General features: G+C 43.9%; 1 protein-coding gene across 3 annotated transcripts in view; it reads left to right on the forward strand.

The window, feature by feature from the left end:
- LOC138285541 (proteoglycan 4-like) overlaps positions 1-12,080 on the forward strand; it is a 788,550-nt gene that overhangs the window by 235,605 nt on the left and 540,865 nt on the right. For 2 of the 3 annotated variants that reach the window (XR_011201610.1, XM_069225611.1), the window contains exon 5: positions 2,513-2,644. The exons of the other annotated variant lie outside the window; for it this stretch is intronic. Coding sequence is in view for 1 of the 2 variants with exons in the window: in XM_069225611.1 (XP_069081712.1) it covers positions 2,513-2,644 (132 nt within the window). In the remaining variant the exon portion in view is untranslated. The remainder of the gene's footprint in view (positions 1-2,512; positions 2,645-12,080) is intronic. 3 annotated transcript variants of the gene reach the window in all.

Genomic DNA, 12,080 nt, shown 5'->3' on the forward strand with positions numbered 1-12,080 from the left:
AAACAAATGTTCAGAAAAAATGTAAGTAGGAAAAAAATTGTTTCTGTGCTGTTTCTTTGAAGCGGCATTTAGTAACATGTGTTGATGTATGCTAGTATTTTCAAAAAATAGTCCTAATGGAAACTCAGTGTAACCATTTTGAACACGATTTTGGGAAGCATGAAAATAAACAAGCACTGGCAAAGCCAACCGATCTGACATTTTTTGTGAGTCTTTGGTTTCGTCAATGCATGTCTTGCTTTGACATGGCTTCTGTAACACTTTATTGTTGTGAGAACTGCCAGGCACTCACCATTGTAGCAAACACTGGCAAGAAAAAAAAGTTTTGGTCTCAAAAAGCACACATTGCCACCACTGGCGTAAGGCCCTGCAGCCCCTTCCAGGAGGCCCCCTTGCACAGCACCTGCCTTGAGTGAATCTGGAGGGGGACCCTCTCCATTTTTGTTACGCCACTGATTGCCGCAGTAGTTCCTGGCACTGAACAAACGTACTGTGTGCGCCAATATGCTCCTTGTGGAAGAGCAGAATGCGATCACTCACAGTAAAGCCAGCCGATAGAATAATAGAAGTTTAATAAAAACATCTTTAACACCAGACCTAATTAGGAACCCTGTTCTTAAAGAAAGTTATAAACGTGCACCCCTGGTATGTCTCTGCATTAGTGGCTTTCATGTATTCACAAGAACTTACAGAAGTAGACCAGGAAACTACTCCTAGAAAATATTTGTGAACTGTATTCTAGCACGAGCAAATATGCATGTGTAGATTTGCTCATGCAAAAATCTGTTGAGTGTTTTACAAGTTCACTTTCCCTCCAACCACTTTATTCCCAACCACGGAAGAACTACTTCTGCCATTGTCAGGAGTCAATTTCCAACCTTTCTCATAGGACAAGATTAGAGGAGAGCTGGTGAAAATCCTTAAAACATGCAAGTTAATAGGTTTGCAGACTCAAAAGGCATTCCGGCCCTGGAACTATTGCTTACTGCTTCCTCCAGCCCAGTATGTAGATCTGCTGAATGGTGGCAAAATAAGGAAATTGCTATAGTAAGGATTGAAATTGTAAGCATTCAAGCCCTACTATAGTAGTAGAACTGGCATAATCAGAGGGGCTATTATCAGAGTTCTTACATAATGATATGGCTGCTATAATTTGTCGCAGCACTACATGGCACCAAAGGGACAAGTAGATTTTTTTTAGAGGACAAGTGAATTTAAGAAACAACCTTTCCAATGGACAAGTAGATATTTTATTAAATTCCACACCCCTGCTTTTGTAACCTGTACTACCAGGGAGCAGATGAGTCAGTCATGCGCTCAGCCACTATCTCATGAAGTGCCCTAGCAATTTAAAGCTTTACTATCTATGGACTTAATATGAGATGTGTTACTTCTCTCCACCATTCTGACCTCTACAATACTTTCTTATCCATAATGTTTGACTTGGATTTTATGCGAAAGTTCCCTCTGTAAAGGCTAAGATTTCTTTTAACCGAAGCTTAGGGAAATTGAACTGAGAAATGCTGTTTTGACACAATACTAAACAAATTTGGTAAGAGCCCCTAATGCACCTAGAAAGGACTAGACTTTTCCATGAGTGTCCCTTCAGATCTTTCTGGTAGAATAATTACTGTTGAAACTTGGGCTTGAAAATGCACAGTTCAGCCCTTCTTTTTCCAAACGCTTCATGGATGAGATTTATTTTTATGTTTGCTTGCTTTGCTTAAAGAAAATGATGGCTATTACATTTTTATGGTTATTTCCTTGATAAAAAAAAAACCACACACACACACACTTTAGTATCTTTGATTGCCCAGGTAATATGGTCAGCTGTAACAGCAGGGCGGAATCATAAATTCCGGATTTAAAAAAAAGCTGGACAGTAAGTCCACTGATGGTTGAATTGTTGATGTAGATTTGTTGCATATTTAGCAAACATTCCAAAGGACAGTTACAATAGCTAGGGAAAGTAAGGAAGCAATTTAATTATAGAAGGGATTAGAGAGCAGTGCACAGAAGGAGTACAGGTTACTAACTGAGGCTATATAAAGTATAGAATTTAAGAGATCTATGAGAACGAGGTCAGTGTAGCAACAAATAGGCTTAATGGTGTGTATCAACTGTGTAAATGGCAAGTGGATGGAATGTCAAGCAGCAAAATGAGCCATGTATTTCTGACCTAACAAGCAAACACCTTAACTCAGTTCTGGTTGGGAGGAAACAGTGCCTAATTCAGAGATAGCCGATTGAGCCATAGACAACGAGGTGCAACTATGGACCAGCTGCCACTCCGGTCTAATGTAGATGTACACTTTTCCACCGACTGAACTGCATTCTAATAATTCATTTAATGAACTTCATCCCTTAATTTTTCTCCTCGGTCAGGTCTCGCTCTATAGCCAGTGGGAGTGCGCTTTCTATTTGGCACCATTTTCCACATGTGCTGGTTTGACCTCCTCTTTGCTGTGTGCCTTGTGGTCATGACTCACAAAACTACATTGTTCATTTGCAGATACTGATGTAACGAAGGAAGAAAGTGAGGGATGGTTTGATGCCAAGGAAAAGCTTACTTTAAATGAGACTTGTGTAACCATGCAAGTTGATGAGCTGAACCTAGGAGCACCAGAGGCAGGATCAGTAGTTGGTAAGCTACAGAAGCATCTTCTTTTTTCCACTTAATTAATTTTTCAAATTTTTCAGGGTTGAGGATAAATATGTGTGTCTTTTTTCGTTCTGAGGATCTCCATTGATAATCATAGCACTAAATAGTTTTGACCAAATGTGGGGTCTTTGAGCACTTCACAGCTCTCTAGAAATGACAATTTTCTATACAAAATTTAATTTGGCATCCTTTTGAAGATGATATTGGCCCTTCTGTTGTGTACTTCTGTCTACAACCAGGACTCTCCAGCCACCTCTGTTCTTTTCCTTTCTTTAAATCTGACTCCAGGTGTAACCCATTTCCTTGTAGTCTTGAGGAAGGTGTGACTTACCCAGCCCCAGTGTCTTTTTATGATTTCTTCATGAGCAGGGATTTGGAATGTGTATTGCCATAGGTCATTGTTCCTGATGATGTTTGGCCAGTGGATTTAGAGTATTTTCCTCAGCCAGGTGTTAATGAAGGTCTAGACTTTGTTGGTGGTGGTCAATGTTGTCCTCCAAGTTTCTGCTCCATCCCGAAGGACCGATTTTACATTGGAGTTAAATAGCCTGATCTTGGTTTGCAGCATTAGGTCCTTGGAGATCCAGATCTTTTTTCAGCTGAATGAAGACAGCCCTTGCTTTGCCTATTCTGGCTTTTATGTTGGCGTCTGTGCCTCCCTGCTTGTCTATGAGAGTACACTGGTAGATGGAGGCCTCAACCTCTTCCAGTGAATCGCTTGGAAGAGTGACTGCAGTTGTGTGTCTTGACTGTGTTAGCCTTTAGGATCTTATTCTTCTCCCCCCCCCCCCCCCCCCCCCCCCAGGGATGTTGACGCCAAGTTGTGCTGATGTGGCTGCCTCATTGCCAGTCTTCTCTTGCATCTGAAAAGGGGTATGGGAGAGTAGGACCAGGTCATCTGCAACGTCAAGGTCATCGAGCTGCATCTAAGGTGTCCAGTAGATCACATTTCTTCTTCTTGCTGTGGATGTCTTTGTGGTCTATTCTATGGCCAGTAGGAAGAGACAAGGCGAGAGCAAATAGCTGTGAAGGACTTTGTCCTCACTTGGAAGGTTTCCTTAAGTTGTTCTTCAGAGACTGAGTTTATCTGGCCTACTGTAGTGGTGGTGAAGTTTCCAAAGGGTCTCTCTGTCTACGCTACTGAATGCCTTCTCATAGTTGAAGAAGTTGTCATAGAGTGGAGAGTTTAATTCCATCAGCTACTCAATGATGATGTGCAGTTTTGCTGTCTGGTCTGTACAAAATTGATCTTTGCAGAAGCCAGCTCGCTGGTCTCACAACTGAGCATCAAGTTGTTTCTTCATTCTATTCAGGATGACTAATAAACACTTTTCCTGCAATATATAGAAGGGTTATTCTGCTGTAGTCTGCACAGTTACACAAGACACCTTTCTTGGGGATCCTAATCCGATAACCCTACTTCAAGTCTGATTGTACCTTTTCCTTTTCACAGATCCTTCTAAACATGGGGTAGATTATGTCTACTGATGTTTCACTGTCTGCCTTTGGTGACTCTGCAGGAATGTTGTCCGTTCCTGCTGCCTTCCTGTTTCTCAGGTATTTGATGGCTTGCCATATTTCTTCCTTGGTTGGTCTTCTGCAGATGATTGGCAAGTCCTTGTCAGCTGGCTGTATGTCTGGTAGAGACTGCACAAGTTGGTTTAGGACTTCTTCAAAGTGCTCCACCCATTTGCACTGTTGGCCTTTGTTACCCATGACTGTCTTCCCAGCTTTGTCTTTAACAGGTCTTTCTGGCTTGCTTTATCTTCTGGAGAGTTTCCTTGAAATGTCCTAGAGTTCTTTCAATTTTTCATGGCTTGCTTCTTCCTGTGCTTCTGTAACTAGACCATAGATCAATCTTCACTTGTCTGCTTCCAAGCTTCTCCCTGCTTGCTTGTTGGTTTCATTTTGTCTGCTCATGTTTGGCTGGTGTTGACTGTGTCTTTCTTTTCCTTTCTCTCGGGTATTGCAGAGTGTCTCACTGGAGACGCATTCTTTATGCTGATGTTTAATGTGACTTACTACCTCCTGGCAGGTTGATGTCACTGTTTAATATTCCCTCATTTACTTTTTGCTGGGTCTCTGTTGTCCTCTAGTTCTTGCAGGTCTTGAAACTTGTTACTGAAGGTGATTGAGTATTCATTCAGTTTCTGTGAATCTTAGAGGAGGGTGGTGCCATATCACTGGCATTGGTTTGCCTATTCCATCCATGCTTGCTTGAGCCTGGCCATGACAAGGTGATGGTCTGATACCACATCTGCTCCTCTCATCACTCTCAGATTCTGCATGGACCTCCAGGTCTTCTTGGCAATACAGAGATGGTCGATCTGATTCTCTGTTGAATGGTCTGGTAACACCCACATTGCCTTGTGTATTGTGTGAACTACTGCCTATCACCAGACTGTTCAAGGCACAGAGATCTGCAAGCCTTTCACCATTCATGTTCATGGTGCTAAAGTCATGGTTTCCCATGACTTCTTTGTACCCAGTGTTATCGCTTCCAATCTTTGCCTTGAGGCCCCTCATCAGTATGGTAAAATCTCTATCAAGGCATTTCTCCAGGATGGAAAGGATTCTGTTGTAAAACTATTCAGTTTCCTCTTCTTTGCTGTCATTTGCAGTTGCATAGTAATGGATAATTTTCATGTTGATTCTCTTTCTCTTTGTGCGGAAGGTCTCTATGATTCCGGGACTGTCGACTTCCCATCCAATCAGAGCTCTGCTGGTGGCATTAGCATCAGTGCTACTCCCTGAGTGTGTACAAAATCATTGCTCCTGGAGACGGCCTTTTCTGTCTGGACTGTGTTTATGTGATCTTGCTGGTGCCAAGCAGGGCAAGGTTGTATTTTTTAATCTCCAATGCCACTTAGGCTGTGTTGCTTGTCTTGTACATGGTCCTCACGTTCCATGTCCTGTTGGTGATAGTCTTGGTCAAAAGCAGGAGGGTGTGCCATGTGGCTTCCAGGGAGACTTCATAGCTCTCCATGAGGAGATTCCTCTCTTCCCAAGGCAAGGATGATGTTTCTGTAGCTAGTATCTTTTTACATAGTGGGATAGCTAGCCCGATTCCTAAAAAAAAAAAAAAGCCTCCTTTATATAAAAAAAAAGGTAAAAAAAGAATAAAAATTAACAAGACAAACTTTCAAACCCTTTTAAAAATAAATGAGAGAAGAGGACAGTAGACCTCATAGGCTGCAACCTAAAGAGCCTAGAAAACTGACACGGCTCCTTTTAAGGAAGCACACTCGTACCGTATCCCCTCATGCCCTGTCACTGACAATTACTCCATATTTTTTTTCTTTGGCTGCTGACAATTGAATCCTGAGCCACCAAGCTCTGCCTTTATTGGCTTTGTTGTAGAAAAATATTTTCAAACCTTCACATTAAGCCTTTCAGTCTACTTAGTTTCTCTTCAGTAGAATTTAATTTCCTTTTCCTGACAGAAAATGTTTTCATTTTCAGAGAAAAATGTCATCTCTCTTTGTGAACTGCCCTTCCTGTGGTATGGGAAAAGCAGATTCATCCTCAACACACCTACTTAGTTAGTTCCTAACTTTCTGAGAAGTTTGTCCACTGCAAGAACATGTGAAGGAGGACAGGGAGAATAATCTCCGCCATTAACTTCAAGAGGACTGTACAGGTGAGGAGGCAACATCTGTGAGGTCTTGGAGGCATGGAGAGGGGGCTGACTCTACTATTGCTAGTTTCTTCTTACATAAGTTCTTCTCGGGGGGGGGGGGTCAAGAGAAACATCCAATAATGAAAAACATTATCCGGTACAACCACAGTTTCCATCTGTTCCCTGTTGAGAGAAGGATTGACATTGGGTCTCTCACCTTCAAAGACACTTAGGCTATTAAAGTCAGGAAATTCAACAGCAACTACAACAGTGTGTAAGTCACTGAACTTGTCTGCAATCATGGACAGGGTACTTCAGATTCAGAGTATTCTTGTTCATACTTTCCTTCTCATGATGTATCACTGGTGAGTAGTTCACCGTCTCTTAGATCCTCGACTCCCAGACATCTTGTGACAAAACCTTCCGCACCACTGCCAGCTTTGCCACAACAGCCAACTGAGCTACCAGCACATCCTCCAGCACCCTGTCCTATGGCTTAGTAGAAGGTGTTACAGTATCTGGAAGAAATGCATGGTCTTCCTCTTGGCAACAGAGATCTAATCCCAGCCACTCAAGAAGTTCCAGAACAAAGTTGCAGTCCCATCTCAGACACTATACTCCAACAACAGCCTTCTCTAGATCTTCTGCTTCCTCTTAGATGTGCATATGTTATTCACCAACACTGATTGGCCACAATCAAGGTTATCAACGTTAATTAAGTATTGATAAGTGGGGTTGCAAAAGTTCTGTATACCAGTGCCTTTGGTTACAACAATAAGTTATTTGACTTTTGAGACACCCTGACATCCTTCAGTAATGAGATCACTGCTTCCACTTGCTCCTGGGCTTTTGGAATCCACAGTGTGCCGCTTCTTAACGCCAGCATCAACCAAAGTGACTCCTGTAACATTGCAGAAGATGTACAAGGCTCTGTATCAAGATCCTCGTTTCTTAAGGTCAGCTCTGAAACTAGATTTGTACATTGATTCTGCAGCAGGAAAATACCATTCTTCTGCTCTAGCGTATACAGTGCCTCCTGAAGGAGAAAGGTGATATTGGAAATAAACTTTTGACACACCTGCTACTGCCATAAAAGCCTCCAGTGCAGTAGCTTCACTTTGCAGCTATGATAGATCCCTGTGACACTTGTTAAATTTCTCCAACAGAATCCTTTGCAAACGCAGATTTTCAGCTGTTGTTGACAGTGGGGGATGATGTTTTCCAACCAAATCATAAGTGTTGTTGATGATTCTTACGGTGTTTTGGTTCATGACTCCAATCATGGCCTAGTCATGAAACATTCATTTGTTCAGTTGCTGTTGAGTAACTTACTCCTCGATTAGGTATTGAATAGGTGGAAATGATGGCTGACATGAAACTATGTACGTGTGTCACATGTCTTTGAATAGTTACACCATCCTGTTTATTAACTATGCAAGTTGTTTCTGATAAGTATGTTTCACACTTGCTTATGCTTCATCTAGCCCATTCTTTCTTTCCGGTCTTGATAAGATGAAAGACACATACAGATATGACTTCATGTTTGTAATTTGTGGCATGTTCATTTGGGTATGTCCACTTCAAAGCAGACAACTTTCAGATGGTATCTCTTGCACAGTACTCTATCAGACAGTAAATGGATCCTTACTAAGTAAGAGGAAGGCTCAGTCCACTAAAGGTGAAGGCTGCAAACATTCCTATAGTGGAGATTTGTAATGCTGCTACAGGGCTTTCAGTCACTCCTTAATTAAACACACTTGTTTGGATCCAGATACCAGAGCAGATGTCCAATTATGGAAAGCTTTATTATGGAACCTGGTTAGTTTGATCCACAATTGTATTACTCTTCCATCGTCTGATGCTGAACCAGCTGCTTTTCTTTTAATTTCTTATGATTCATTGGAGATCCCTGAAGGAAAAGGAAAAGTGTCTTACCTATAATCAGACTTCATATTCAGGGGAATCTCCACTAAAATGTTAAGCAGCCTTCCTTCACCCCATAGGAAGAATAGAACAGTTGATTGTTTAAAAGAGAGGATGCTTAGTATTCAATCAGAAATGGTGAAGCAACTATCACTTACAGATCATGAAGGAGATACTGGTTGAGTGTGCTTCCTTTTATGAAGCAGTGTCAAATTTCCAGCCTCTTTAGACTGCAGCCTGTCAACCTGTGTTGGACTAGTGTCTAACTTTTCTTCTAAAAAAGGTTTAGGAACGGTTTTGCTAGGTAAATTTAAGAAAAATTGGCCAATATAGCCTTCAATGAGCTGTAAAATTGGCTGGGTGAGTGGAGCGTTCTTTAATGAAATATAAATGCTTATGTGGACTGCCTATTTATTAATTGTAAATGTTATGATTGTTCTGTAAACACACCTTCATCACTCTTCACAAAGCTAAGCACGTCCACAGGAGTAGGACATTACCTATGTTTGGGACAGTGGAGCTATAACCTGATTGGATTGCTTATTTCATATGGTATTGGTAGCCTGCCTCTTGCCGTAACACCCTCTTCCTTTAAAAACTTTATGCTCGAATACAGTTTTTTTTTTTTTTTTTTTTTTTTTTTACCAGAATGGACAACTGAACTAACCCAATACAGCAGTGTGTGATACTGATAGAACCTCTTCTATGAGTAAAACTTTTGCAAACACTTTGTCAACAAAAATGCCTTAAGTGTCCTAGAAATAACACTCTAATAGTACCTCAAGGCAAACGGAATTCCAAGGGCACTCAGAATCCCTTCCTTTCGCCCTACTTATACCAGAGATCCAGAGAAATTTGGGATGGGTGGAGGTGGGACGCAAACCCTAGAACGGCCTTCACTAGCATTCTAGAACTATTGAAGGAGATATTGGAAAATGAATAGCAAAATACACAAAATGATGAAATCACAAAAAGGGTAGAATATATCAGTTGGGGTGACATCACAAGAAAGAACTTTGAAGTTCTCTACAAAGCGCTAGATACCACACCATGTTATCAAAATTTCCCAATGACAAGCATAGATGAGTTTCATGGCAGGGGCTTCTGGCAGTACGGATGACATCCAACACCTCAGGCGGCAAATCAAAGGCAGCATTTTGCCTCTGGTCACTCTTCAAATATGAATGTGTAAGCTACAGATGTTTGAATGAAAGACCCTGTCTTGTTGCTGAGGCTGAAGATCCTCCAGTAGCCTGATCAGAGGGCAGATGTTTGTGCACAGGATTTCTGGTTACCAAACTCTCCTAGCCCAGTCCAGGGAAATAAGGATGACTTGGCACAGTCGTTCTTTTTTTAATAACCAATTTTAATAATTTTAAAGTTGCAATATACAGCAGGGCCCTTCGGACCCAAATGCAAAAAATACATTTCAACCATAAGGCAAAAACATAAACAATTACCTGCTCGCCTTTAACCAGTCCACCTTCCACCCACAGACCATCATAGAGACATGAAACAAAAACAATTATTGGAACATTTGTGACACATCCCCTGAATAATTGGACTTCATCATGTAGCAGCTGATGGTGACAGGGGGGGGGTGGGGGGGGTGACAGGTTCCAGCACTATGGCCCGATAATCTGCCCACCCCTGCCAGATGTTGGGGTAATTCCAGTGGCAGCCCCTCGCTTTGTAAATTGTTACTTCTATGCCCATACAGAGGTTCAGCCCCAACAGCCAACAAAGGGAGGTGCAGCCCTCCACTCTCATGCTGTATCCCATTTAGCTAGTGTCAGGCTGCAAGAAAATGGCTCCCTGTTGCAGTTACCCCCCACTTTTTGCCTGATACTGATGCTGACTTGACTGCGAAGTGTGCTGGGACCCTGCTAACCAGGAACCAGCACCAGTGGTCTTTCACTAAAAATGTACCACTGTTTCCACAATTGGCACACCCCTGGCACACAGATAAGTCCCTTGTAAAAGGTACCAGTGGTACCAAGGGCCCTGTGACCAGAGAAGGTCCCTAAGGGCTGCATCATATGTTGTGCCACCCTAAGGGACCCCTCACCTAAAACATGCACACTGCCATTGCAGATTGTGTGTTGGTGGGAAGAAAAAGGCAAAGTCGACATGGCATCCCACTCAGGATGCCATGCCCATAAAATACTGCCTGTGGCATAGGTAAATCACCCCTCTAGCAGGCCTTACAGCCCTAAGGCAGGGTGCACTATACCACAGGTGAGGGCATAGCTGCATGAGCAATATGCCCCTACAGTGTCTAAGTCTATTCTTAGACATTGTAAGTACAGTGTGGCCATATTAAGTATATGGTCTGGGAGTTTGTCAAAAACGAACTCCACAGCTCCATAATGGCTACACTGAATGGTATCAATTGGTATCAAACTTCTCAGAATAATAAACCCACACTGATGCCAGTGTTGGATTTATTAAAAAATGCACACAGAGGGCATCTTAGAGATGCCCCCTGTATTTTACCCAATCCTTCAGTGCAGGACTGACTGGTGTGTGCCAGCCTGCTGCTGAAAGACGAGTTTCTGACCCCCTGGGGTGAGGGCTTTTGTGCCCTCTGAGGCCAGAAACAAAGCCTGTTCTGGGTGGAGGTGCTTAATACCTCCCCCTGTAGGAACTGAAACACCTAGCAGTGAGCCTCAAAGGCTCAGGCTTCGTGTTACAGTGCCCCAGGGCACTCCTGCTAGTGGAAATGCCCACCCCCTGGACACAGCCCCCACTTTTGGCGGCGAGTCCAGGGGAGATAATGAGAAATACAAGGAGGAGTCACCCACCAGTAAGGACAGCCCCTAAGGTGTCCTGAGCTGAGGTGACCCCTGCCTTTAGAAAGCCTCCATCTTGATTTTGGAATAGGAATAGGGATGTGCCCGCCCCTCCCCTCAGGGAGGAGGCACAAAGAGGGTGCAGCCACCCTCAAGGACAGTAACCATTGGCTACTGCCCTCCCAGACCTAAACACACCCCTAAATTCAGTATTTAGGGGCACCACAGAACCTAGGAAATCAGATCCCTGCAACCTGAAGAAACAAGGAGGACTGCTGACCTACAAGCCTTCAGAGAAGAAGGAAGACAACAACTGATTTGGCCCCAGCCCTACCGGCCTGTCTCCAACTTCGAAAACCTGCTCCAGTGACGCATCCGACAGGGACCAGCGACCTCTGAAGCCTCAGAGGACTGCCCTAGACTACAGGACCAAGAAACTCCCGTGAACAGCGGCCCTGTTCAAAACCAGCTACTACTTTGCAACAAAGAAGCAACTTCCAAGGACTTCACGTTTCCCGCCGGAAGTGTGAGACTCTACACTCTGCACCCGACACCCCTGGCTCGACCTGCAGGAAACCAACACCTCAGGGAGGACTCCATGGCGACTGTGAGCCCATGAGTAACCAGAGACGACCCCCCTGAGCCCCCACAGCGACGCCTGCAGAGGGAATCCAGAGGCTACGCCTGACCGCAACTGCCTGTAACAAGGGACCCGACACCAGGAACCAAAACTGCACCCGCAGCCCCCAGGACCTGAAGGAACCGAACTTCAATGCAGGAGTGACCCCCAGGCGACCCTCTGCCTTGCCCAGGTGGTGACTGTCCCGAGAAGCCCCCCCTGTGCCTACCTGCACCGCTAGAGTGACCCCCGGGTTCCTCCATTGAAACCTATACAAAACCCGACGCCTGGTTTGCACACTGCACCCAGCAGCCCCTGTGCCTCTGAGGGTGTGTTTTGTGTGCCTACTTGTGTCCCCCCCCTCTCCCCCCCCCCCCCCCAAGTGCTCTACAAATCCCCCCTGGTCTGCCCCTGGGACGCAGGTACTTACCTGCTGGCAGACTGGAACCGGAGTACCCCTGTTCT

Source organism: Pleurodeles waltl, chromosome 3_1, assembly GCF_031143425.1.
Source record: "Pleurodeles waltl isolate 20211129_DDA chromosome 3_1, aPleWal1.hap1.20221129, whole genome shotgun sequence".
Lineage (NCBI taxonomy): Eukaryota > Metazoa > Chordata > Amphibia > Caudata > Salamandridae > Pleurodeles > Pleurodeles waltl.